This window comes from Hyperolius riggenbachi, chromosome 2, assembly GCF_040937935.1.
Source record: "Hyperolius riggenbachi isolate aHypRig1 chromosome 2, aHypRig1.pri, whole genome shotgun sequence".
Lineage (NCBI taxonomy): Eukaryota > Metazoa > Chordata > Amphibia > Anura > Hyperoliidae > Hyperolius > Hyperolius riggenbachi.
In genome coordinates this window covers 38,805,648-38,833,183 of record NC_090647.1, presented here as the reverse complement: position 1 = coordinate 38,833,183, position 27,536 = coordinate 38,805,648, and the positions used below count along the sequence as shown (strand labels likewise).

The window sequence follows — 27,536 nt, the reverse complement described above, 5'->3', positions numbered from 1 at the left end:
TGCATCTCCTGCTTGGTAGGCGGAGCTGTGCTCCGCCTTCAGTCTCCCAGGGGCGATCGCCGCCGTCTATTTAGTACGTACAGCGCTGCGATCTAAGGCAGCGCTGTACAGGGGACAGCCGTGTCACTCGGCTGTCCCCTCCAGAGTGACAAAAGCGATCCGCTGTGATAGGCTGAAGCTGAAGCCTGTCACAGCCGATCGCGCCGATAGGCTGGTGGAGGGAGGGAGGGGGAAGAGGGAAAAAAAATGGTAAAAAAAATATTACCAAAATAAAGAAATAAATATTGACAAAAAACAAACAAACATCGGGGGAGTGATCAGACCCCACCAACAGAGAGCTCTCTTGGTGGGGATAAAAGGGGGGGGGGGAGGGAGGGGGGAATCACTTGTGTGCTGAGTTATGCGGCCCTGCAGCGAGCCCTTAAAGCTGCAGTGGCCATATTTGTGAAAAGTAGCCTGGTCTTTAGGGGGGGGGGGGGGGGGGGGTAAAGCCTGTGGTCCTGAAGAGGTTAATCTTTGTGAATTGCAATTTCTTGATATTTCTTGAGGTATTTACCGAACAAGTCGATAATTTAATTTGAGTGCAGTAATAAATTTAGTGAGTTGGCATTTGGCGAAGTGTTCGTTAAAATCAACTTTTTTCTGCATTACCAGATGTGGTAATGCTTAGTGAACTGAGGCCAATGAGTGAAAAGTCTTAAAGGGAACCTGTAGTTAGACACCACTATAAAGTTAGATACCACTGCAGAGGGAAGCTTCTGTATGTTCCAGTGGTTTCCTCTGATCCTCTACGACCAATCCACTGCAGGCTTAGACCCTCTTTATCTTTGCGTCCCCACTCCCCCTTGTTTATGTGTTTGTGGTCGCACTCTGCACACGCCAGTAGGCTCCAAACTTGCCCAGTCGCATGGAGCTGCTCAGGCATGGAGGAAAAAAGCCCCACACGAGTGGCTCTAGCCGTGGGCAGTAGTTTGCACCTGTGCAGGGCTGTTCTGCTCGTACACAGAGGGGAACGTGGCCGCGAACTATATTCGACATTAATCTCCAGTATTGTAAGGAGGATCCCCAGCTCAGGAACGAAGGAGCATAGCAAGATCATTGAAGCCTCTGGACCATCCAGAGGGTCCCCCCTACTGAGGTAAGTATCTTTTTCCCTGAATATAGGTACCCTTCAATAATCAATAGGTGGATTGGCAGAGGTTAAATAAAGTGAGTGAGAACACTCCAAGGATGGCTACGTTACATGGCATGCCCTGGCATTCCTTCATGCAGTTATATTTGGTCTTCTGTCCTCCAGGCCACGTTACATGGCATGCCCTGGCATTCCTTCATGCAGTTATATTTGGTCTTCTGTCCTCCAGGCCACGTTACATGGCATGCCTAGACATTCCTTCATGCAGTTATATTTGGTCTTCTGTCCTCCAGGCCACGTTACATGGCATGCCTAGACATTCCTTCATGCAGTTATATTTGGTCTTCTGTCCTCTAGGCCACGTTACATAGCATGCCTAGGCATTCCTTCATGCAGTTATATTTGGTCTTCTGTCCTCCAGGCCACGTTACATGGCATGCCGTGGGATACCTTCATGCAGTTACATATGGTCTTCTGTCCTCCAGGCCACGTTACATAGCATGCCTAGGCATTCCTTCATGCAGTTATATTTGGTCTTCTGTCCTCCGGGCCACGTTACATGGCATGCCGTGGCATTCCTTCATGCAGTTATATTTGGTCTTCTGTCCTCCGGGCCACGTTACATGGCATGCCCTGGCATTCCTTCATGCAGTTATATTTGGTCTTCTGTCCTCCAGGCCACGTTACATGGCATGCCGTGGCATTCCTTCATGCAGTTATATTTGGTCTTCTGTCCTCCGGGCCACGTTACATGGCATGCCTAGGCATTCCTTCCTGCAGTTATATTTGGTCTTCTGTCCTCCAGGCCACGTTACATGGCATGCCCTGGCATTCCTTCATGCAGTTATATTTGGTCTTCTGTCCTCCAGGCCACGTTACATGGCATGCCGTGGCATTCCTTCATGCAGTTATATTTGGTCTTCTGTCCTCTAGGCCTACGTTACATAGCATGCCCTGGCATTCCTCCATGCAGTTATATTTGGTCTTCTGTCCTCTAGGCCACGTTACATGGCATGCCTAGGCATTCCTTCATGCAGTTACATTTGGTCTTCTGTCCTCCAGGCCACATTACATGGCATGCCTAGGCATTCCTTCATGCAGTTACATTTGGTCTTCTGTCCTCCAGGCCACATTACATGGCATGCCTAGGCATTCCTTCATGCAGTTACATCTGGTCTTCTGTCCTCCAGGCCACATTACTTGGCATGCCTAGGCATACCTTCATGCAGTTACATCTGGTCTTCTGTCCTCCAGGCCAGGTTACATGGCATGCCTAGGCATTCCTTCATGCAGTTACATTTGGTCTTCTGTCCTCCAGGCCACATTACATGGCATGCCTAGGCATTCCTTCACGCCAGTGGCGTAACAATAGGCCCTGCAGCCCCTGCGCCCCCCCCGGGCCCGCTCTGGGCGGTTTTGTGGGGGCTGGAGGGGTGGCAGCATGAGGGGAAAGCCTTGGCCACAGTGACGTCAGCCGCTAGAGCAGGAAGTCTGCGATGGAACGCACGGAAGAAGGTATGTATCTGCCCGCCGCTGCCCACACACTGTAACTAGCTGGAGGGGAGCGCAGAGGGGAGAGCCCCGAGGTGAGGGAGAGGGGGGAAACTTCAACTCTCACCGCCGACTGTGGCCAAGGCTTTCCCCTCATGCTGCCACCCCTCCAGCCCCCACAAAACGGCCACGAGCGGGCCCCAGGGGAGGGAGGGGGCCAGCTCTGAAATTTTGCAGGGGGGCCCAGTGGGGCCTAGTTACGCCCCTCCTTCATGCAGTTATATTTGGTCTTCTGTCCTCCAGGCCACATTACATGGCATGCCGTGGCATTCCTTCCTGCAGTTACATCTGGTCTTCTGTCCTCCAGGCCACGTTACATGGCATGCCTAGGCATTCCTTCATGCAGTTACATTTGGTCTTCTGTCCTCCAGGCCACGTTACATGGCATGCCTAGGCATTCCTTCATGCAGTTACATCTGGTCTTCTGTCCTCCAGGCCACGTTACATGGCATGCCTAGGCATTCCTTCCTGCAGTTACATCTGGTCTTCTGCCCTCCAGGCCACGTTACATGGCATGCCTAGGCATTCCTTCATGCAGTTACATTTGGTCTTCTGCCCTCCAGGCCACATTACATGGCATGCCTAGGCATTCCTTCATGCAGTTACATTTGGTCTTCTGCCCTCCAGGCCACGTTACATGGCATGCCGTGGCATTCCTTCATGCAGTTACATTTGGTCTTCTGCCCTCCAGGCCACGTTACATGGCATGCCTAGGCATTCCTTCCTGCAGTTACATCTGGTCTTCTGCCCTCCAGGCCACGTTACATGGCATGCCTAGGCATTCCTTCCTGCAGTTACATCTGGTCTTCTGTCCTCCAGGCCACGTTACATGGCATGCCTAGGCATTCCTTCCTGCAGTTACATCTGGTCTTCTGCCCTCCAGGCCACATTACATGGCATGCCTAGGCATTCCTTCATGCAGTTACATTTGGTCTCCTGTCCTCCAGGCCACGTTACATGGCATGCCTAGGCATTCCTTCATGCAGTTACATTTGGTCTTCTGTCCTCCAGGCCACATTACATGGCATGCCTAGGCATTCCTTCCTGCAGTTACATCTGGTCTTCTGTCCTCCAGGCCACGTTACATGGCATGCCTAGGCATTCCTTCCTGCAGTTACATCTGGTCTTCTGCCCTCCAGGCCACGTTACATGGCATGCCTAGGCATTCCTTCCTGCAGTTACATCTGGTCTTCTGCCCTCCAGGCCACGTTACATGGCATGCCTAGGCATTCCTTCCTGCAGTTACATCTGGTCTTCTGCCCTCCAGGCCACGTTACATGGCATGCCTAGGCATTCCTTCCTGCAGTTACATTTGGTCTTCTGTCCTCCAGGCCACATTACTTGGCATGCCTAGGCATTCCTTCCTGCAGTTACATATGGTCTTCTGTCCTCCAGGCCACGTTACATGGCATGCCGAGGCATTCCTTCATGCAGTTACATTTGGTCTTCTGTCCTCCAGGCCACATTACTTGGCATGCCTAGGCATTCCTTCATGCAGCTACATTTGGTCTTCTGTCCTTCAAGCCACGTTACATGGCATGCCTAGGCATTCCTTCATGCAGTTACGTTTGGTCTTCTGTCCTCCAGGCCACCTCCGAAGCACACTCTGAGCCGGGTCATGATCACCAAGAACCGGGGGAAGGACAAGCTGTGGTGTTACACCCGAGAGCCCATCAAGCAAGCCCTCCTGAGGAAAGTGCTGATGAGCGACGAAATATCACAGGAAGCCTGCATGGCCTTCATCGATATCCTTTCTCTGAAGACCAACCACCACATTCTCTTATGTTTGTGTCGTGTCCTGTAAAGGACAACTGAAGTGAGGGGTATATGGAGGCTGCCATATTTATTTCCTTTTAAATAATATCAGTTGCCTGGCAGCCCTGTTGATCTATTTGGCTGCGGTAGTGTCTGAATCACACCAGAAACAAGCATGCAGCTAGTCTTGTCAGATGTGACAATAATGTCAGAAACACCTGATCTGCTGCATGCTTGTTCAGGGTCTATGGCTAAAAGTATTAGAGGCAGAGGATCAGCAGAATAGCCAGGCAACTGGTATTGCTTAAAAGGAAATAAATATGGCAGCCTCCATATCCCTCTTACTTCAGTTGCCCTTTAACTGTGCTTGGTATACAGAACACCCCCAGATTTCAATCTTCCTTTATCACTTCCATACAGCAGGTAGTAGAATATGTTTGTAGTTCAGTACAAGTGCAGATCTCCAATACTGGTTTACTCCCTTCTGTAAAGGCCCATACCCACTACGCAATTTCTATTAGAATTTTCCAGACAACCAGCGATCGTTTCCGCGATCTCGTGCCATGGGTACAGGCGTGTGATTATTAAAACGATGTTTGGTGACACATGGGGCTTGATTCACTAACCGGCGCTAAGCCGGTTAGTGCGCCCTAATGCTTTGTGTGCGCAAAACCAGGGCGTTAGGTGGTTTGCGCCCACACATTAAGTATAGCGCCGCTCAGTGCACGCGCAGCGCGGGTAATAGTGCGCAGTGCGATGTTATCGTCGTACCCGCTGCTCTGTAAACGTCGCTCCCGGTGCGATGAAAACAGCGCATCGGGTGCCCCTAAAGCAACGCATTGATGCGCCGTTTCCGGGGCACCCGATGCGCCGTCTTCGTCGCACTGGGTGCGAAGTTTAAGGGGCAGCAGGTGCAACGTTATCGTCGCACTGCGCACTAATACAGGCACACAGCACTGTGCGCGCACTGAGCGGGCAGAAAGAGTAGCTTTGCGCGCACTAGGGGCAGAAAGTGGCTTTTCATTCCGGCGCTAACACTTAGCGCCGGTTAGTGAATCAAGCCCATGGTGAATACAACCGTCACAATCGGATCTTTAAGATACCTGATGACTCCCGTGAAAAGTGCCGCGATCGTTGGTGCCAGTCATGTGCCTTTCCATGTTCCCGCCGGCAGGAGGATGGATCCGGGAACGTTTGTCGTCAGGGGACTTCATTGTGATCCATCTTCCTGCGTCGTCAGGTTAGTATTCAGCTCAGCTTAAAGAGGAACTCCAGTGAACATAATGTAATAAAAAATTATTTTTATTTTTACAATAATTATGTATAAATGATTTAGTCCGTGTTTGCCCATTGTAAAATCTTTCCTCTCCCTGATTTACATTCTGCCATTTATCACATGGTGACATTTTTACTGCTAGCAGGTGATGTCAGTGGAAGGAAAAGCTGCTTGCTTTTTTGGCAGTTGTAAACAGCTGTTATTTCCCACAATGCAACATGGCTCCCACAGTGTGATGTCAGTACCTCAGTGCTGTGAGGCGCTGACATCATTTGTGGGAGGGGTTTCACCACAATATCAGCCATACAGAGCCCGCTGATGATCTCTTTGTGAAAAGGAATAGATTTCTCATGGGAAAGGGGGCATCAGCTACGGATTGGGATGAAGTTACATTTTTGGTTACGGTTTCTCTTTAAGTTACATCAACCTAGTGAAAAAAAGTAATTTATAGCTCATTGTACTCTAGGAGAAATCTACATCTTGTATGTGTTTGGATGCATTTTACATTTTACTGATAACAAGAATGTTGATACTCTAAAAACGAAAAAACACAAATGGCCTTATCATTGGCGCTGGGGTTTCAGCTCATATCAATTGTCATAAACGCCTATTTTAAAAGCCACGATTTGCGGCAAAGAACGGAAATTTTGGCAGAAGGCGGTGCCCGCTATGGGGCCAAAAATGTACCTTCTTTGCTGCAAATTGCGGCTTGTATAATGGCTATGCAATGCCGCAATTTGCATTTCTGCAAGCCTCTGACACCTGCGATGCTATCGTGTGCCGAAATTGACCTTGTCTGCCGCTAATCGGACGCCTCCTGGTGCCAAAATTTACCTCCTTTGCTGCATATCGTGGCTTTGTGGCAGGGGGGGGGGGTGTTAAGTTTTAGGGGGATGGTTGGGTCAGGCACCACCAGTGGGGGGGGAGTCTTAGGGTTAGGCACCACTAGGGAGGATTAGGGTTAGGCATTGGTAGAGGGAGGGTTCTGTGTGAGGGTAGGGTTAGGTTTAGCCATAAATATCGGTAAACAATACCAATATTTTCTATCGGAATTCAGCAGTAGAAGATATTGTAGCGGTATTCTACTATCGGCAGTCCCCTGCTCCCTTCTTTCCAGGAGCCTTTATTTCATCTATGCCTTTTCCATACCCAACGGGCACTCTAGTTTTCAATAATTTAAATCAAACTATATGCCTTATCATATTTTGGTGCCAGTCTGGGGAGATCTAGATAACCTAGCAGTATGGCTTTGGGATAAAATCCACAAAAACACAGAGAAATCCTACAAACTCCACAGAGGTAGTGGCCAGGATCCAACCCGAGGTTTCTTACAGTGTAAGGCAAGAGTGTAGACTGCATGGCCACAATACCACCCTCATCCTGCTGTATCTTCCTTGACCTGCATCTTGCACCGATATTGAAGTACATGGGAGACTACCCATCGAAACGGATGCGCTCGGTCAACGAGCTGACAGATCAGATCTTTGAAGGTGCCTTAAAAGCAGAACCGCTGAAAGACGAGATCTACTGTCAGATCCTGAAGCAGCTCACCGAGAACCACATCAAGTAAGTCTCCGGTCCTGGAAACCCCGCACATTACACAGATGAGACGTTACTAGCAATTACTTCTGCTTCGGAATCAGGCTTGAAGGATGTCAGAATAGTGTTTAAAAAAAATACAAGACATATCTGTGAAGTTAAAAAAAATACTCACCTTAGTAGAGGGAAGTCTCTGGATAGCATAATTATTTCCTGTTCCTCCATCTGTCCTTCAAACGATATCCTCCAGTGTAGCTATTCCACCCAATAGCTCTTTGAAACTATTCACGTCCATGAGTAGATCTGAGGACAACACATCCCTTCTGTGCATGTACGGACCATCCTCACGCATACTAACAAGCTGGTTTCAAATGGATTTCTGTAATAAGATTTGGTGCCTGCTGTACATCAAATCTGATAGGCTATCGCTCATAGCGCTCCACTATGTCCACACTGGAGGAAATCACTTCTGTCTGCATCCAGTGTGCAGTCTCCTTGGTAAGAGGATGCTTCCATTTCTGCTGAACTGTTTTTCAGGTACAGTGAAGAGAAGGGTTGGGAACTGCTGTGGTTGACCACCGGACTCTTCCCACCTAGCAACATCCTCCTCCCTCATGTGCAGAGGTTCATCCAATCCCGCAAGCAGCATGCCCTGGCCGCTGACTGTATGCACAGGCTGCAGAGAGCCATTCGGTAGGTGCACGTTGCGTATTCTGCATGGGAACCATCTTGGTAACAATCAAACTATAGAAGGAATCCTACAGGCAGTCACTAAGGTTTTGTCCCTACACACAACTACTAAGGCTTGATACTTTAAAGAAGACTCAATTAAGATTTAATACCCTACACACTATGGTTTGGTAGACTTCAGACATCATTGAGGTTTAGTACCCTACAAGCAGCCACTAAGGTTTGGTAGCCAAATACAGTCACCAAGGATCAGTGGTCTACAGACCATTACTAAGGTTCAGTAGACCATAGACTGTCACTAAGGTTTGGTAGCCTACAGACTGTCATTAAGGTTTGGTAGCCTACAGAAAGCCTTTGGTAGCCTTCATCACTACATCACTGAGGTTTAGTACCCTACAGCAGTCACTATCGTTTGGTATCCTAAATAGAGTCAATAAAGTTTGATAGCCTACAGTCACTAATGTTTGGTAGCTTACATACAGTTGCTAACGTTTTGTGCCCTGCAGACAGTCACTAAGATTTGATATTTTTTGTATTGGCTACACTTAACAGTAGCACCAATTATCGTGGGGGTGGGCAATAGGAGGTTATGATGGCCACAGTTATGAGGGTTAAGGGGTGGGGCATTTTTGCTGGGAGGGAGGTCATGATTTCTAAGGCAAAATACCACCTGGCACTAGTGAGATGACATTGCCTCATCATCTGGCGCCACATGAAGTGGGGAGACATCTTACCTATGTGACCCTTAAGGTGGCCATACACTGGTCGATTTGCCATCAGATCGACCAACAGATAGATCCCTCTCTGATCAAACCTGATCAGAAAGGGATCTTATGGCTGCCTTTACTGCAAACAGATCGTGAATCGATTTCACTATGAAACCGATTCACAATCTGTGGAGCTGCCACTGTCGCATCCCCCCTCCCACCCCCCGCCAGCTATACATTACCTGATCCAGCCGGCGCGAGTCCCTTGGTCTCCGCTGTCTCTTCTCCGCTCTGGGCTCCAGGGCTCCAGCTTCACTTTCTGCCGGGGGAAGTTTAAACAGTAGAGGGCGCTCTACTGTTTAAACTTCCTGTCGGGACAGGAAGTAAGTGAAGCCAGCCGGAGCCCAGCACGGAGAAGGGACAGCGGAGAGAGCGGGGACACGTGCCGACGGAACAGGTAATGTATTGCCGCTAGCGTCGGTCGTCGGACATTTGAACGCCACTATCGACGCACTCCCGACTCGCCGGCGACCGAGCCAAATCTTCCGCACGGACGGATCGACGGGAACAATTGGTTTCGGACAGAAATCGATTGTTCGGTCAGCGTTTGCGCAACGATTTCACAGCAGATTCGATCACAGTGATTGAATCTGCTGTATATCAGCGGGAAAATCGTTAAGTGTATGGGCCCCTTTAGTGCCCTGTACAAAACTTTTAAAAATATTTTGTTTGTTTATTGTTGTTGTTACGCTACAGTGAGTGGCAGATGCTGTAATTCGCTCACTCTGTTTACCTTCTTCAGAAATGGCTCCAGAAAGTATCCGCCACATTTGGTGGAGGTGGAAGCAATTCAGCACAAAACTACCCAGATTTTCCACAAAGTGTATTTCCCTGATGATACAGATGAGGTAAGAGACACAGGACTACTCACATTCAGGTTTTGTTAAAGCCATAGTGGATTTCAAGTCCACATTCACACAACGAAATAATAAACCACAGCAATACCGCATTAGCTGAAGGGTTATTGGAGGCAGAAGCTGAAGCTCCTGTCTTCTTCCTGTAGATGTCACTGTTACATTTAGTGATCTCACAAGCAGAACTGGGACAAAGTCCTCCAGCACCCAAGGCTGACACACCAAAGTGCGCCCCTCCATCCCTCCCACCCCAGCCGTCACACACTGATTGCTATTAGACTGAGAGCCCCCCCCCCCACCTCCCAACACCTTAATCTCTAGTTATCTGGCTTGCAGTCACTGCCATGTATCTCCTTTTCTTATTTCTCTCTTCTTCAAGCACAATAAGGGAATAATAGCTGAGTGAGTTGTGCGCCCCTCCTACACTGCACCCTGAGGCTGGAGCCTCTCTTGCCTCTGCCTCGGCCCGGCCCTGCTCACAAGGGAGGGTCCACTCCCAGTGTTTCCTGTTTAGCATACTTGATTTGTCAAATGATTGTGTATGCGTAAAGTGTTCCATGAGACTGGCAAAATATAAAAATGATACAAACCTGGGGCTTCCTCCAGCCCCCTTCAGACTATTCAGTCCCTCGCCGTCCTCCTCCGCCAGCTGGATCCTCTGCAGTTCAGTCCAGTATTCCTGTCAGCTGGCACAGTCTGGCTGCGCGCACTCCCACGTCATGCTCTCACAGTCCAAAGCGTTCTGCACCTTCGCAGTAGTACTGCGCAGGTGCAGGACTCTCCCGGCGACAGGATCACACACGCGCGGCCGCGCCTGCCCAGTATGCACCAATTGACAGGATTACCGGACTGAATTGCAGAGGATCCAGGCGGCGGAGGAGGACGGTGAGGAACCGATGGCTGCAGACCCTACAATGGTCCCTGGAGCAGTACTAGGCATCCATTCCCCACAATATAAATACAGTACCAGTGCGGCATAATGGTTTCCTAGCATTATCCCTCCATTTTCCAGAAATGAACTATGGGTTCCAATCCCCACTGACCCCCTGTGTTTTCTTCTCTTGCAGGCGTTTGAGGTGGAGTCCAGCACTAAGGCCAAGGACTTCTGCCAAGACATTGCTAACCGGCTGCTGCTGAAGTCCCCGGAAGGGTTCAGCCTGTTTGTGAAGATCTCTGACAAGGTGAGCATGGCAGGGGTTCTGTTCTGCAGATGTCTGATATTACATTTCATTTACACATTAGGCCATTCTAATGTTCAGAGAGGGATCTATCTGATTGAATCCCTCCACACACAAAACACAGATTTTCAATAGACTTGATATTTTCAAATCTTACTGAATCTGATCAGAGCGAGATCTGTCGGCTGCCCATACACCGCAGGCTGATTCCCGATCGATTTCAGCATGAAGTCTCTTAGCGATGCTGCGTCCTCCGCCTCCCCCCAATGTAAAAATTGGCCCTGTCAGTCTCGGTCGCTGGCTCGGGGCTTCGTCCTCATATACAGCACGCACGTGGTTGCCGACTACGGTGACCATACGTCCCGCTTTACCCGGGACGCGTCCCGCCTTCGGGGGGGCGCTGTCCCAGGCTGCATGAGGTCCCGGGAAATGTCCCGCTTTTAGCAGCGGGACGTCCCGGCCTCGGGACTCTGGCCACCGTACAATGAACTAGTTGCAGCGTCTCATAGACGCTGTGCTAGTTCATTCCCCGCAGCCCCGCTCCAGCAGCCTGCATATTCCTCCGGCAGGCAGAGCAGGGCTACGGGAAGATGGCGTCCGCAGGCGGAGCCCTGTACTGGAGACCATTTGTGTCTCCAGTACAGGGCTCCGCCTCCGGACGCCATCTTGCCGTAGCCCTGCTCTGCCTGTGAGAGGCTGAGCGGGAGATTGAAGATCGTCCAGGTCAGGGGGAGCTGCACACACCAGAGGCCGGCTGCGTGAGGGGACGTCTTCTGCCAGGTGAGTAAATGCTTTTTCTTGTTTGCCCACATTGTGTACATTTTGTACTGACATGTTTGCCCGCAGTGCGTTTATCTTGTACTGACATGTTTGCCCGCAGTGCGTTTATCTTGTGCTGACATGTTTGCCCGCAGTGCGTTTATCTTGTGCTGACATGTTTGCCCGCAGTGCGTTTATCTTGTACTGACATGTTTGCCCGCAGTGCGTTTATCTTGTACTGACATGTTTGCCCGCAGTGCGTTTATCTTGTACTGACATGTATGCCCGCAGTGCGTTTATCTTGTACTGACATGTTTGCCCGCAGTGCGTTTATCTTGTACTGACATGTTTGCCCGCAGTGCGTTTATCTTGTACTGACATGTTTGCCCGCAGTGCGTTTATCTTGTACTGACATGTATGCCCGCAGTGCGTTTATCTTGTACTGACATGTTTGCCCGCAGTGCGTTTATCTTGTACTGACATGTTTGCCCACAGTGCATTTATTTTGTACTGACATGTTTGCCCGCAGTGCGTTTATTTTGTACTGACATGTTTGCCCGCAGTGCGTTTATTTTGTACTGACATGTTTGCCCGCAGTGCGTTTATTTTGTACTGACATGTTTGCCCGCAGTGCGTTTATTTTGTGCTGACATGTTTGCCCGCAGTGCGTTTATTTTGTGCTGAAATGTTGCCCCCATTGCGTTTATTTTGTGCTGACATGTTTGCCCCCATTGCGTTTATTTTGTGCTGACATGTTTGCCCCCAATGCGTTTATTTTGTACTGACATGTTTGCCCCCATTGTGTTTATTGTATGCTGACATGTTGCCCACAATGCGTTTATTTTGTGCTGAAATGTTGCCCGCAATGCGTTTATTTTGTGCTGAAATGTTTGCCCGCAGTGCGTTTATCTTGTACTGACATGTTTGCCCGCAGTGCGTTTATCTTGTACTGACATGTATGCCCGCAGTGCGTTTATCTTGTACTGACATGTTTGCCCGCAGTGCGTTTATCTTGTACTGACATGTTTGCCCGCAGTGCGTTTATCTTGTACTGACATGTTTGCCCGCAGTGCGTTTATCTTGTACTGACATGTATGCCCGCAGTGCATTTATCTTGTACTGACATGTTTGCCCGCAGTGCGTTTATCTTGTACTGACATGTTTGCCCGCAGTGCGTTTATTTTGTACTGACATGTTTGCCCGCAGTGCGTTTATCTTGTACTGACATGTATGCCCGCAGTGCGTTTATCTTGTACTGACATGTTTGCCCGCAGTGCGTTTATTTTGTACTGACATGTTTGCCCGCAGTGCGTTTATTTTGTACTGACATGTTTGCCCGCAGTGCGTTTATTTTGTACTGACATGTTTGCCCGCAGTGCGTTTATTTTGTACTGACATGTTTGCCCGCAGTGCGTTTATTTTGTGCTGAAATGTTGCCCCCATTGCGTTTATTTTGTGCTGACATGTTTGCCCCCATTGCGTTTATTTTGTGCTGACATGTTTGCCCCCATTGCGTTTATTTTGTACTGACATGTTGCCCACAATGCGTTTATTTTGTGCTGAAATGTTGCCCGCAATGCGTTTATTTTGTGCTGAAATGTTTGCCCGCAGTGCGTTTATCTTGTACTGACATGTTTGCCCGCAGTGCGTTTATCTTGTACTGACATGTATGCCCGCAGTGCGTTTATCTTGTACTGACATGTTTGCCCGCAGTGCGTTTATCTTGTACTGACATGTTTGCCCGCAGTGCGTTTATCTTGTACTGACATGTTTGCCCGCAGTGCGTTTATCTTGTACTGACATGTATGCCCGCAGTGCGTTTATCTTGTACTGACATGTTTGCCCGCAGTGCGTTTATCTTGTACTGACATGTTTGCCCGCAGTGCGTTTATCTTGTACTGACATGTTTGCCCGCAGTGCGTTTATCTTGTACTGACATGTTTGCCCGCAGTGCGTTTATCTTGTACTGACATGTTTGCCCGCAGTGCGTTTATCTTGTACTGACATGTTTGCCCGCAGTGCGTTTATTTTGTACTGACATGTTTGCCCGCAGTGCGTTTATCTTGTACTGACATGTATGCCCGCAGTGCGTTTATCTTGTACTGACATGTTTGCCCGCAGTGCGTTTATCTTGTACTGACATGTTTGCCCGCAGTGCGTTTATTTTGTACTGACATGTTTGCCCGCAGTGCGTTTATTTTGTACTGACATGTTTGCCCGCAGTGCGTTTATTTTGTACTGACATGTTTGCCCGCAGTGCGTTTATTTTGTACTGACATGTTTGCCCGCAGTGCGTTTATTTTGTGCTGAAATGTTGCCCCCATTGCGTTTATTTTGTGCTGACATGTTTGCCCCCATTGCGTTTATTTTGTGCTGACATGTTTGCCCCCATTGCGTTTATTTTGTGCTGACATGTTTGCCCCCATTGCGTTTATTTTATGCTGACATGTTGCCCACAATGCGTTTATTCTGTGCTGAAATGTTGCCCGCAATGCGTTTATTTTGTGCTGAAATGTTGCCCGCAATGCGTTTATTTTGTGCTGACATGTTGCCCATTGCGTTTATTTTGTGGTGTCTGGGGTAACTGTTGCTGCATTTATTATTTAATGGTCATAGTTGGCTGTGTTTGCTGCTTTGGGGTTATGGCATACTATTAAATAGCATCACACAGTTTCTGCACACCCATGATGTGAATCCACGTTTGACCACATCACGGCGTAAACACTGCTTTCTTATGCCTCGCTGTTGCATCATTACGTTAGCTCCGCCCATAGAACGTCATGGCCACGCCCATTTTCCATGCGCGCTGCAGACACCACATTTTTCGGCGCGCGCACCCCCTATTTTTCGGCACGGCGCACTCTGCGCAACGCAGCCACACCCCCCCCCCCAATTCCCCCCGTCCCAGGTTGAGCCTACAAAAATCTGGTCACTGTATTGCTGACATAACGAGGGCGGGTGTGTGACGTCATACACACACCAATGTATACACCGGCAACTACGTGGGTCACGTGTATGTGCACAGACGACTCAGCGCAGAGCCAGCGCCGGACACCGACAGGTAAGTTTACTGCATGGGGCACTGGGGAGCACATTTTACAATAGGGGGAACAGCATCAGGGGTTCCGCTGCTCGTCCGTTACTGCCACGCATCCAATCGAGCATGTCGGCCCCATGTCTTGCAGCATGTCCGATCGATACATGAGACCAATTTTAGCCCAAAATTGTTTGCCTCGTCAATAGGGCATGCTCTTGACGGCACCAAATTTCATCCGCTCTGATTATAATAATCAGATTGAATGGTCGATCAGCCACCAAGTCGCCTGATGTATGGCCACGTTTACACTCACCTGTCCGCCAGCGTGCGCTGTCCTTTCTATCTCTCCTCTCCCGGTGCACCTGTGTCACATGACAAACACTAGAGACCAGACACTAGGGGCACGTTGGCATGTACCTTATGTGACCACTGTCATGATATCGCAGCTAGTTATGATGTTGGGATAATACTAATGGTGGCAGTGAAAAGTTTTCTGAGGGGTCACAGCCTTGTTTGTAGCTCGACTAAGGCTGCTTCCCCTCTCGATCTGGTCAAACCCGCAGTCGGAAACCGTATCTGCAGGCTTGCCGCGGGCCAGTTCCTGACAACCACTAGAGGTGTCTTGTGACATGACACAGACACCAAGGGAGAGGAGAGAAAGGGAGGAGCTCCCGGCAACGTTGAGAAGACACGCGGCAGTAGACAGCAGAGGCGTAGTTAGGGTTTTCAGCGCCCGGGGTCAAAGACAGTTTTTGCGCCTCCCCCTCTGGACTAAAATGGGCATCAGATTGTGGTCATGGGTGGAGTCAAAAGTTATTTAGATACCTATATGTGCCCCCTCACCCCATTCAGATAGCCAGATCTGCCCCCCTCTAAATAGCCAAATGAGTGCCCCCATTAGTTAGCCAGATGTGCCCCCTTTAGATAACCTTATTCTGCTGCTGGTAATGCTTTTGCAGAGGGAGGGAGAGAAGCAGGGGCACTTCTGGCAGCCAGCGAGCCGCGTCTCATGCATGTGGGGGTGCAGCGGCCATGCTGAGCTCCTTCACAGTGCTGCGCCCAGGGACATATGTCCCCCCTTGCCCACCCATAGCTACGCCTCTGGCGGACAGGTGAGTGTAAGCTTTGCTGCACACCCTGCACATCGCTCATCGTGAATGCCCCTAGTGCTTCAGCTCCTGACCTCACTCAAGTGCAATCGATTGAATCTATTGATTTCGGGCAAAAAATTTTGGGAATCGTATTGCGGCATCAGTTTCTAGAAGATTTAATCAAACAAAAAGAATTGGCGTGATGAAGACAATCGGCCGCTGAGATTCTGTCTGGTATTTAGGAACTCTGCTCTGTATAATCTCTGTCTGGCTGGATGTGGTCTGGGAACTGTAGATTTGTGTCTTGTTAATACTTATTAATTCATTGCAGGTCATAAGTGTTCCAGAGGGAGATTTTTTCTTTGACTTTGTCAGGCATCTAACGGACTGGATAAAGAAAGCCCGACCCTCCAAAGACGGTAAGACGGCAGATAATTGCTGAGACCGCACATAACGCCTGAACTATTTTTCTACTCGTTAGCGATTTGAAAGCGGACCTGAACTCAGAACTTCCTCTCTGCTCTAAAATATAAGCAACAGCATAATAACCTTTACAAAAAGCATTTATTTGTTACAGCTGATACAAATCCTGCAAGAAATCTGCAGTGTGCCTACTTCCTGCTTTCATGGAAGCAGACATAGGATTAACATCCTGTGTTTACCAATTAGCTGCTCTGCTGAGGCAGCGAGCTGATTCGGGGAGAGATCAAATTACAACTTGTGATTAGACACAGATGAGGGGGAATTGGACAGGCTAAACTCTAAATACATACAGGGTGCATTTCTCTATGCTTTCCTTCTGTCCTGTGCAAGAGTTCAGGTCCACTTTAGCAAGCTCTCCATGGCTGGAGAGTTGTTAGCTCTTATGCATTCAGAATTAATTTTTGGTACAAAAACTTCCATAGCTTATTGGATTGATAGTTGTCCATGTGATAGAGCTTACAATGCTATGTGTGACTTACAGCGGCTGGATAGTGTACTGGTTAAAGAGAAACCGTGACTAAGAATTGAACTTCATCCCAATCAGCAGCTGATACCCCCTTTCCCATGAGAAATCTATTCCTTTTCACAAACAGATCACCGGGGGCCTCTGTATGGCTGATATTGTGGTAAAACCCCTCCCACAGTGTGATGTCAGAACAATGGTCCTGACATCACACTGTGGGAGCCTTGTTGCATTGTGGGAAATAGCTGTTTACAGCTGTTTCCAACTCCCAAAAAAAGCAAGCAGCTTCTCCTTCCACCTGCCAGCAGTAAAAATGTCACCATCTGATAAATGCCGGAATGTAAATCAGGGAGAAAGCTTTTACAATGGGCAAACACTGACTAAATCATTTATACATAATTATTGTGAAAATAAAACACTTTTTTTATTACATTATTTTCACTTGAGTTCCTCTTTAAGGGCTCTGCCTCTGACACAGGAGACCAGGGTTTGAATCTTGGGTCTTCCTGTTCAGTAAGCCAGTAGCTATTCAGTGAGGATACCTTGGGCAAGACTCCCTAACACTGCTACTGCCTATAGAGCTCACCCTAGTGGCTGTAGCGCTTTGAGTCCTCCAGGAAAAAAGCGCAATATAAATGTTCTGTGTCTTGTCTTACAGGAATAGTGCCTTCTCTCACCTACCAAGTGTTCTTCATGAAGAAACTCTGGACCAATACAGTTCCTGGGAAGGATCCGATGGCCGACTCCATCTTCCACTATTATCAGGTATAATATAATGGGGTGCTCAGGCAGGAATATGTGTGATGTCAAGGTCTATGTTCAGAATAGTAACAATAGCTGCCTCCCCCAAGCCAGATCGGGTTGATCGGAGTCCTAAAGTAACATATAAAGCATTCAGATCAGAATCCTTTGATTTGGCTGTGTATATGTTTGCACTTACAAGAAATATGACTTTGCAGTTGCCTAACCACCTGACCACTGAGGGTTTTTTACCCCTTTATGACCAGAGCAATTTTCACCTGACAGCGCCCCTCTCATTCTTTCTCCAATAACTTAATCACAACTAATCACAACAAAATGATCTATATCTTGTTTTTTTCGGCACCAATTAGGCTTTCTTTGGGAGGACCACGCTAAGAATTATTTTATTCTAAACACATCTCAATTGTAATATTAACCTTCTGGGCGATACAATTACATTGCCCAGGAGGGGGCGCAGCACTTTTTTTAAGCTAGCTACACAATAGCCGCTGTGCAGCGGCATCCCCCCACCCCCTCCGATCGCCTCCGGCGATCAGCGCAAGCAGGAGATTCCGTTCAGAACGGGATCTCCTGCTTGGCTTCCCCCGTCGCCATGACGTCACCGACGTTGTGACGTCAGAGGGAGTCCCGATCCACCCCTCAGCGCTGCTGGGCACTGATTGGCCAGGCTGCGCAAGGGGTCTGGGGGGGGGGGGACTGCGCGGCACGGCTGGTAGTGGCGGATCGGCGGCGAGCGGCAGCGAGCGGAAGTTACACGCAGCTAACAAAGTGCTAGCTGCGTGTAACAAAAAAAATTATGCATATCGGCCCACCAGAGCCTGAGAAATCCTCCTGCGCGACATACCCCGAGCTCACCTCGGGATTATCGCCCAGGAGGTTAAGAAAAAAAAATGAAAAAATTAATTATTTCTCACTTTTCGGCCAATATTTTCCTAAGATAAAACATTCTACTGTGGATAAAACCCACACATTTTATTTGTCCATTTGTCCCAGGTTATTGCAACATTTAAAATATTTCCCTAGTACAATGAATGTGATCACGCTGAATCCAGCGCTGGAGATTTGGGTGCAGCTGGCGCCACCATAGGCCGTAATAGGAACTACGGCTATAGCAGGCACAGGGAGTAACTTCAGCGCCGTCAGAAGACGGAGCTGAAGTTGCTTTTAAAACAATAATTCGGCTTCCAGCAATAGCTGGAAGCCGAATTATTTCATTCCCCCACTATCCATGGCGGCCTGGAGGGGGAATAGTAATTAACATCGCCAGGACTTGTGCGGCAGCAGGATCAGCCATATACCGGCTGTGTCCTGTGCCGTTATCTCTCGTACGCCAATGTATGGCGCCAATATTTCATTTGGAAATAAAGGTGAATTTTTTCAGTTTTGCGTCCATCACTAATTATAAGCCCGCAAATTAAAAAGTAACAGTATTATACCCTCTTCACACACCTATTAAAAAAGTTCAGTTGCTAAGGCAACTATTTATGTATTTTTTTAAATGTTTTATATATATATATATATATATATATATATATATATATATATATATATATATATATATATATATATATATATATATATATATATATATATATAAATGTTTTGGTACTATGGGGGAGTGTGGGTGGAAATAGTTAATTTTAGATGTAAGTGTAGGTATTTTTATTGAATAAAATGTTCTTTTTGTTCTTTCAAAAATAAAATGTTCTTTGATGTAGTTTTACTATTTGGCCACAAGATGTCCTCATTCATATTCCGATTCATGTCCTTATATAAAGTAATGAGTGCACTGTAACAACAGGAAGATATAATGAATGCAGGCATCTCATAGACGTCGGCGTTCATTGAATCGGGGACTTAGATTAATGAATAGGAACTGCGTTCCCATTCATTCATGTCCCCGCTAACCGGCAGTAACAGTAGAGCTCCCATTGACTAACTTTCATGTCCCTGGGACTTCAAATGAAGTTTCCCAGGACGTGATTATACTGCACCTGCTGCAGTAAGTAGTTAATGGACAAACATGATACAAAGACAGACAGTATAGAACATAGATGTGAACATGGGTGGATCCATGCAAATGGGCGGGGCTTAAGCAGCGCTGCTCCCTGGCTGTAACTATAGATATATTGTCGGGTCGGCCAGGGAGGAGGTATTCATGTGTCGACAGCAGACGGGTGGGAAAATAGTCCCCCCCCCCACCCCTCCCCTGCCTGCAGCCTTTAGATGTGGCGAGGGGTGGGGGAGGTTAGTTGAGAGGAGGGAGGGCATGCAACATTTTAATATTTTACCACTTTGTCCTCCTTGACGTAGTTCTACGTCAAGAAGGACATGTGCACTCCCGGCCGCGGATTGTTAGCCCAGGAATCAATGAATCGGGCCATGGTCCCTGATCACTGATTCCTCTCCCCCGCAGAAAAAGCGACAGCTTCTCTCGGAAGCTTCGCTTTTTCTGTCTCCTATGTCCCTCCAAGCGTACATTGTACACTTAGAGTTACGTCATGTAAACAAACTCAAGGTTGCCATCTTGTGGCCAAAAAGTAAAACTACATCTAAATGTAAAAAAAAATTAAAATACACATATATTGACCCAAATCAAATACTATTTACATCCCACCCTCCCAAAAATACCCACATAAAATGTTTAATAATAAAAAATAAAAAAAACATTACAATAAAAAAATAAAGAAAGAAAAAACACAAATATTTACCTAAGGGTCTAAACTATTTTAAATATCTATGTAAAGATGAAATATTTCTATTTTTTTTTTTTTTTTTAATAAGCTTGTAAATAGTGATGGATGCAAAACGGAAAAAATGCTCTTTTATTTCCAAATAAAATTTTGTCGCCATACATTGTGATAGGGGCATAATTTAAACGGTGAAATAACCGGGACAAATGGGCAAATACAATACGTGGGTTTTAATTATGGAGGCATGTATTATTTTAAAGCTATAATAGCCGAAAATTGAGAAATAATGAATTTTTTCAGTTTTTTTCTTATTCTTACTGTTAAAATGCATTTACAGTAAGGTAGCTCTTAGCAAAATGTACCACCCAAAGAAAGCCTAATTGGTGGTGGCAAAAAACAAGATATAGATCAGTTCATTGTGATAAGCAGTGATAAAGTTATAGGCTAATGAATGGGAGGTGAACATTGCTCGGATGCATAAAGTGAAAACGACCGAGGGCTTAAGTGGTTAATTACATTTTTTTTAATTAAAAAAAAAGTCTTCTGCCTCTAACAGTAACAGCCTCCGTGGCATAGGGTTATCCCTATGCTAGAACATTCATCCAGAGCTCCAGGACAGCAGAACAGAGTCTCCAAATCGGACTGTCTTGGGGAACACGGGACTGTTGGGGGTTCTGACATACCTCCCAACTTTTTGAATCAGAAAGTGGGACACTTAAGCCACACCCCTGCCATACCTCTAACCACACCCCTGACACACCCCTAGTCACACATAGTATAAAGATGTATTACGCTTGCAGCCTCTTTATAACTGCACATGTCCTTCTTTCAGGAGCTTCCGAAATACCTGCGCGGCTACCACAAGTGCACTCGGGAGGACGTCCTCCAGCTGGGGGCGCTGATCTACAGGGTCAAGTTTGAAGATGATAAATCCTATTTCGCGAATATCCCCAAAATGCTGAAGGAGCTGGTCCCTCAAGATCTGGTGCGGCAGCTGAACCCCGACGACTGGAAGAGGGTGAGTCAGGCTGATCCTATGGAGATAGAAATCAGGGGTGTGTCCTGATCTGCCACCAGATCGACCAACAGATAGATCCCTCTCTGATCCAGTCTGATGAGAAAGGGATCTGTTATCTGCCCCTGAAGCAAGAAATCTATTAGAGATCATCCTATTGCTGCTGACTCCGCCTGCTGGGACTCCCCAAGACCCCCCCCCCCCCCCACACACACACACACACACACATTTATCCTCTGGGTCCATATTGAGTGTTGAACCTGTCATGCTAGCGGGGCTTCTTGCCTACTCCTGTGTCTGGCGCCTTTTTATAACAATAATAATTAGATTTTTATGGTGCTTTTCTCCCTGGGGACTCAAAGCGCTGTGATCTGCAGTCTCAAAGGCTCAGGGAAAGAGGCGGGTTTTTAGCCTTTTCTTAACCTCCTGAGCATACCGCTCAGGAGGTTAAGAAAAAGCTAAAAACTCGCCTCTGTGTCGGGCATGCCATTCTAGGGGTTTTTCTTCTTTCAAAAAAGTTCTCCTGGAACCTTTAACTGAAAAGGAGAATCAGGTATGGATAGTAGCCGCATATAGCGACAAAGATACACATACAATTCTAATGGGTGTTGGCAGCAACGAGGCAACAGGTACCAAAATCCTTTATAGTCCAGACATATAGCCAGAGGAACATTCTTAAGGAGACCCATCAGCAGCAACGACAAATTGCCGTGGACTACAAATACCTGAGGGAGAGGTAGGGAAGGTGGGGAGGGAGGAGGGGTTGATGGGAAGGGAAGATCGAGAAGAGTGGGGAAGGTGGAAAAAGAGGGGATTCAGATAGAAGTGTAGAAGAAGAGAAAGAAAAGGAGGAAAGGAAGGAAGGAAGCGAGTAAGAAGAAAGTGTAGCCAGCCTGTTGCCAAGATAACGGAGGGGTAGTCCAGAAAGGACACCGCATGGGGGCAACCGGCCACTTAAACCTCAGTAATCTGCTCGCTCTAGGGGTTTTAATAGGCTCAGGAGTCCCCCAGCTAAAACCTATTACATGAAATGGGATCAATACGTGTTAGCTAGCACTAGGCTAGCTAGTATAGGTGGCCAACACCACCTGATCGCTCCCGATCCCCTCGCTTAGGATCGTACATGACATCACTGATGTCATGCACAGACCCGATCCTCCCCATAGAGAAGACCGGAGCTGTGTGGGGAGGCTACGCCGATCGCCGGAGCCATGCTGGGTAATGTATAAGCGGCTGGATCGGGGAGAACAGGGGCGATCGGGTGGTGCCGGCCACCTATACTAGCTAGCCTAGTGCTAGCTAATATGTTCTGATCCCATTTAATCCAATAGTTTTCACCTGGGGGACTCCTGAGCCTACAAAACCTCCTGAGCGGTTAAAGCTGCCCAGAGAAGGCGCCTCTCGCACTGATTGTGGCAGTGAGTTCCAAAGAGTGGGGGCTGCATAGGAAAAGGCCCGAGCACCAAATGTTTTTAGGTGAATCCTGGGAATAACCAAATTCATCTTGTTGGCAGAGCGCAGGGTGCGTGGAGGGGAATATAGTTTTTGAAGTGCAAGCGCCTGTACCTATAGTGACATCAGTACATGCAGCAGTGTCACATGGTACGAAGGCTCGCAGTGGCAATTCAAAAAGATGCTATACACCGGAGGGGGCATGCCGCATGACAGGTGTGCCTGCAACACTCACCACGGGCCCGGGGGGAGGGAGATGGAGTACACATGTGCGCATGTGCAGAAGACACATCAGCCACTCTGGAGGGGACCCCAGAAGAGTGGCAGATGGTGGAAGTTCGGCAGGGGACACAGAGGCTTCTAGGGGCTGGAGGAAGCCACAGGTAAGTAAATCAGCTGTAAATTATTTTGGCTCCTGTATCAGCAAGAAGTCTAGTGTACGCCTAGCGCTTCCTGACAGAGGTGCTGGTTGTACACTAGACTTGTTGCTGTGTGATACTCCTCCTATTATTGCCTGAGGAAGCGGGAATATACCTGTGAAACGCGTTGCTTTATATTTTGGAAGTATGTGAATAAATTTGTTCTGATCAAAAATTGAAAGCTTCATGTCTGCTTGGGTGAGGTGAGTCCACCACCGCCTCCCTAACAATTTTAGCATATTTTATCCTTTTGGCGACTCTGTTCACCTTCTGCCATATTTGCATAATAGTTGCATACATTTGAAAATTGTACAATCAAGATTGGATCATTAATGGGCACCTTTAGGCATGTATCAGTAATTGTGTTGTGTGTTCCCCCACAGTCTATTATCGCCTACTTTAATAAGCATGCTGGGAAGACCCGGGAGGAGTCCAAGGTTGCCTTTCTGAAGATCATCTTCAAATGGCCAACATTTGGGTCAGCTTTCTTTGAAGTTAAGGTGAGTGATCTCTAGGCCCCTCCCCTTATTCTTCCTGACCACGCCCCCTGTTCAGATGCATATCTACTCACTACTTAGAACTGCAATCTACTGTACTGTATATCTATACAGGTCCTTCTCAAAAAATTAGCATATAATGCATATAATCTACCTCAGGGTCCGGTCACCTCTTCTCGTTGTGCAGCGTTTTCGGCCACACTTTTTCTTTCCCACATACTTCCCACTGAGGTGCCTTGATACAGCACTCTGGGAACAGCCTATTCGTTCAGAAATTTCTTTCTGTGTCTTACCCTCTTGCTTGAGGGTGTCAATGATGGCCTTCTGGACAGCAGTCAGGTCGGCAGTCTTACCCATGATTGCGGTTATGAGTAATGAACCAGGCTGGGAGTTTTTAAAAGCCTCAGGAATCTTTTGCAGGCGTTTAAGGTTAATAGCTCGTTTAGAGAACCTTTTCATGAAATGCTAATTTTTTGAGATAGGAATTTTGGGTTTTCATGAGCTGTATGCCAAAATCATCAATATTAAAACAATAAAAGGCTTGAACTACTTCAGTTGTGTGTAATGAATCTAAAATATATTAAAGTCTAATGTTTATCAGTACATTACAGAAAATAATGAACTTTATCACAATATGCTAATTTTTTTAGAAGGACCTGTATATAAAATCATATGTTTGAGTGATGGTGGCACATACATACTTACAAACGCCTTGACTGATTTCCGCGAAACTTGGTATGCAGATCCCTTACTACCTGGGATGATATGTTCTGGGGTCTCGCATCCCCCCTGCACACCTGGGCGGAACCACAAACAGCCAACCAGATTACACCCTTTCACGTCAATGGAAAAAATGTAAAAGGCTGCCATTCTCACAGTAATCAAGCCAGAGTCCACAAACTTGGCACGGTTGGTCACTTGGTGACCAAGGTAAAAAAATTGAGGAAAAGTGGGCGGAGCATAAAACAGCCAATCAAAATTCACCTATTTATTTTCCAGGGGAATATTTAAATTGCTCATATTCTTACACTGATAATGGCACAAGCCTCAAACCTGTTACAGTCGGTCATTGGGTGACTGGGGTTTAAATTCTGAAAAGGGGGTGGGCAACAAACAGCCAATCAGATTTGTTCCTTTTCCATGGGAAAATTTAAATTTTTGATGCCACGACCCCAAAGCTCACAAACTTGGTCATTGAGTGACTGTGTGTCAAGGATAGAAAAAGTGGGCGGAGCCAAAAACAACCAAATACATACCCGGCCAATGCTGAGTCCTCAGCTAGTAAAAGATAAGACTGGTGGACAATGTGTGTTTGTGGGGAGAGGGTAGACTCGCTGCTGTGTATTTGGGCCGGTTCATACAGGTGGAAAGGCGTTATTTTTTTTTATTTTTATTAGTGTTCTATTTCTTAGCTGTATTAACTACACATACAATTCATCATCCCATAAGTTTATTTTTGCTTCAAGTTTGCTTTAATCTATTCACTGTGACTGTAAAATGATGAGATGAATGCACAATACTGTCACTTATTGTCAACTATTTATCCTGTTTTTTTCCTCCTAGCAAACCACAGAGCCGCATTTTCCTGAGATCCTTCTGATCGCTGTGAACAAACACGGAGTCAGCCTCATAGACCCCAAGTCAAAGGTGACGTATAGAAGCCTTCCTCTCCTCATTCCTCGGTAGTAGTGAGTAGATGGGGCACCAGACATCTTTATTTCCAGCTGGGTAAAGGATACAGTGGTTAGCAGTGGAGGTGCAGAAAAATGGCCCGACAGCTGTTTCCAGGGGTTACCACAATACTTTTTGGCCTCTGACAAAGCAGTAGCCTTGCGAAACAGCTGTCGCTTGTCAGGCCATTTTGCTGCACCTCCACTGCTAACCACTGTATAATTTCTGTCAGGTCATCCCTAAGGTCTTATGACGCTATAGACATGACATCTGTAAAGTCACCAGGGCCGGATTTACCATAAGGCACTGTAGGCTCGTGCCTACAGGCGCGTGATGGTGAAAAGGCGGCTCACTCCCCACCCTGAGCACCTCCCTCCCTCCTTCCCTATGCAGCATCCCGAGCAGTGTGTAAATAAGGGGTTAGGGCTGGTGCACACGGGCTTGTGCTGAGCTTTCGAGTTTAGACACTAGCTTTTGAAGGCTTTTGGGAAGCCTTCAAGGCTAGCAGTTCGGGCCTCTGCAATTGTTTCCCGGCATTTACCACCTCTGAAAGCAACATGTTTCTTTCAAGACAAGACACAACGCCAGGATCTACTGCAAGGCTTTCATGAAAGCCTGGAAAAGCCAGCTCTAAACGCTTCCATTCACTTGAATGGGACAGCGGTAGATCCCAAAAAACACAGCGTCTGAAATGCCGCGTTAAACGCCACAGAAACGCCCGTGTGGACCAGCCCATACTCACCTGGCTCTCAGCATTCCACTGATGAGATCTCCAAAGGGTACCTCTAGCTACTTAATATTGAGGGTACTTCTGGCTACCTAATACTATGACGGGCAAGGGAAGTAAGGGAGTAGTGACAGCTGGGACAGCCAGCACACTTGCAGTGCTGTTCGGCGGGGGTTTGTAGGTACATGAAGGGCGGAGTCTAGGGCGCCAGGACATCTGTGCCTATAGGCTACTGTCAGGTAAATCCGGGCCTGAATGTCACATGATTCTATAGACCTGACATCTCTAAGGTTACATGGTGCTATAGACATGACATCTCTAAGGTCACATGATGCTATAGACATGACATCTATAAGGTCACATGATGCTATAGATATGACATCTGTGAGGTCACATGATGCTATAGACGTGGCATCTGTAAGGTCACATGATGCTATAGACGTGACATCTGTAAGGTCACATGATGCTATAGACGTGGCATCTGTAAGGTCACATAATGCTATAGACGTGACATCTGTTAGGTCACATGATGTTATAGATGCAATATCTGTGAGGTCACATGATGCTATAGACATGACATCTGTGAGGTCACATGATGCTATAGATGTGACATCTGTAAGGTCACATAATGCTATAGACGTGGCATCTGTAAGGCCACATGATGCTATAGACGTGATATCTGTAATGTCACATGATGCTATAGACATGACATCTGTGAGGTCACATGATGCTATCGACATGACATCTGTGAGGTCACATGATGCTATAGACATGACATCTGAAGTCACATGATGCTATAGACATGACATCTGTGAGGTCACATGATGCTATAGACATGACATCTGAAGTCACATGATGCTATAGACGCGACATCTGTAAGGTCACATGATGCTATAGACATGACATCTGAAGTCACATGATGCTATAGACGCGACATCTGTTAGGTCACATGATGCTATAGACGTGATATCTGTAATGTCACATGATGCTGTAGACGTGGCACCTGTAAGGTCACATGATGGAAGGTCACATGATGCTATAGACGTGACATCTGTAAGGTCACATGATGCTATAGACGTGACATCTGTAAGGCCACATGATGCTATAGACGTGACATCTGTATGGCCACATGATGCTATAGACGTGAAATCTGTTAGGTCACATGATGCTATAGGCATGATATCTGTAAGGTCACATGATGCTATAGACGTGACATCTGTAAGGTCACATGATGCTATAGACGTGACATCTGTAATGTCACATGATGCTGTAGACGTGGCACCTGTAAGGTCACATGATGGAAGGTCACATGATGCTATAGATGTGACATCTGTAAGGTCACATGATGCTATAGACGTGACATCTGTAAGGCCACATGATGCTATAGACGTGACATCTGTTAGGTCACATGATGCTATAGGCATGATATCTGTAAGGTCACATGATGCTATAGACGTGACATCTGTTAGGTCACATGATGTTATAGATGCAATATCTGTGAGGTCACATGATGCTATAGACATGACATCTGTGAGGTCACATGATGCTATAGATGTGACATCTGTAAGGTCACATAATGCTATAGACGTGGCATCTGTAAGGCCACATGATGCTATAGACGTGATATCTGTAATGTCACATGATGCTATAGACATGACATCTGTGAGGTCACATGATGCTATCGACATGACATCTGTGAGGTCACATGATGCTATAGACATGACA

The 27,536-nt window shown here is 47.1% G+C and overlaps 1 protein-coding gene across 6 annotated transcripts in view; it reads left to right on the top strand.

The window, feature by feature from the left end:
• The window catches only part of MYO7A (myosin VIIA), a 277,532-nt gene that overhangs the window by 245,745 nt on the left and 4,251 nt on the right, over positions 1–27,536 (top strand). For all 6 annotated transcript variants that reach the window (XM_068266665.1, XM_068266666.1, XM_068266667.1 and 3 more), the window contains 10 exons: positions 4,271–4,428; positions 7,127–7,280; positions 7,791–7,946; positions 9,453–9,558; positions 10,632–10,745; positions 15,961–16,048; positions 17,234–17,340; positions 20,863–21,048; positions 23,300–23,416; positions 24,977–25,060. In XM_068266665.1, coding sequence (XP_068122766.1) covers positions 4,271–4,428; positions 7,127–7,280; positions 7,791–7,946; positions 9,453–9,558; positions 10,632–10,745; positions 15,961–16,048; positions 17,234–17,340; positions 20,863–21,048; positions 23,300–23,416; positions 24,977–25,060 — 1,270 coding nt within the window. The remainder of the gene's footprint in view (positions 1–4,270; positions 4,429–7,126; positions 7,281–7,790; positions 7,947–9,452; positions 9,559–10,631; positions 10,746–15,960; positions 16,049–17,233; positions 17,341–20,862; positions 21,049–23,299; positions 23,417–24,976; positions 25,061–27,536) is intronic.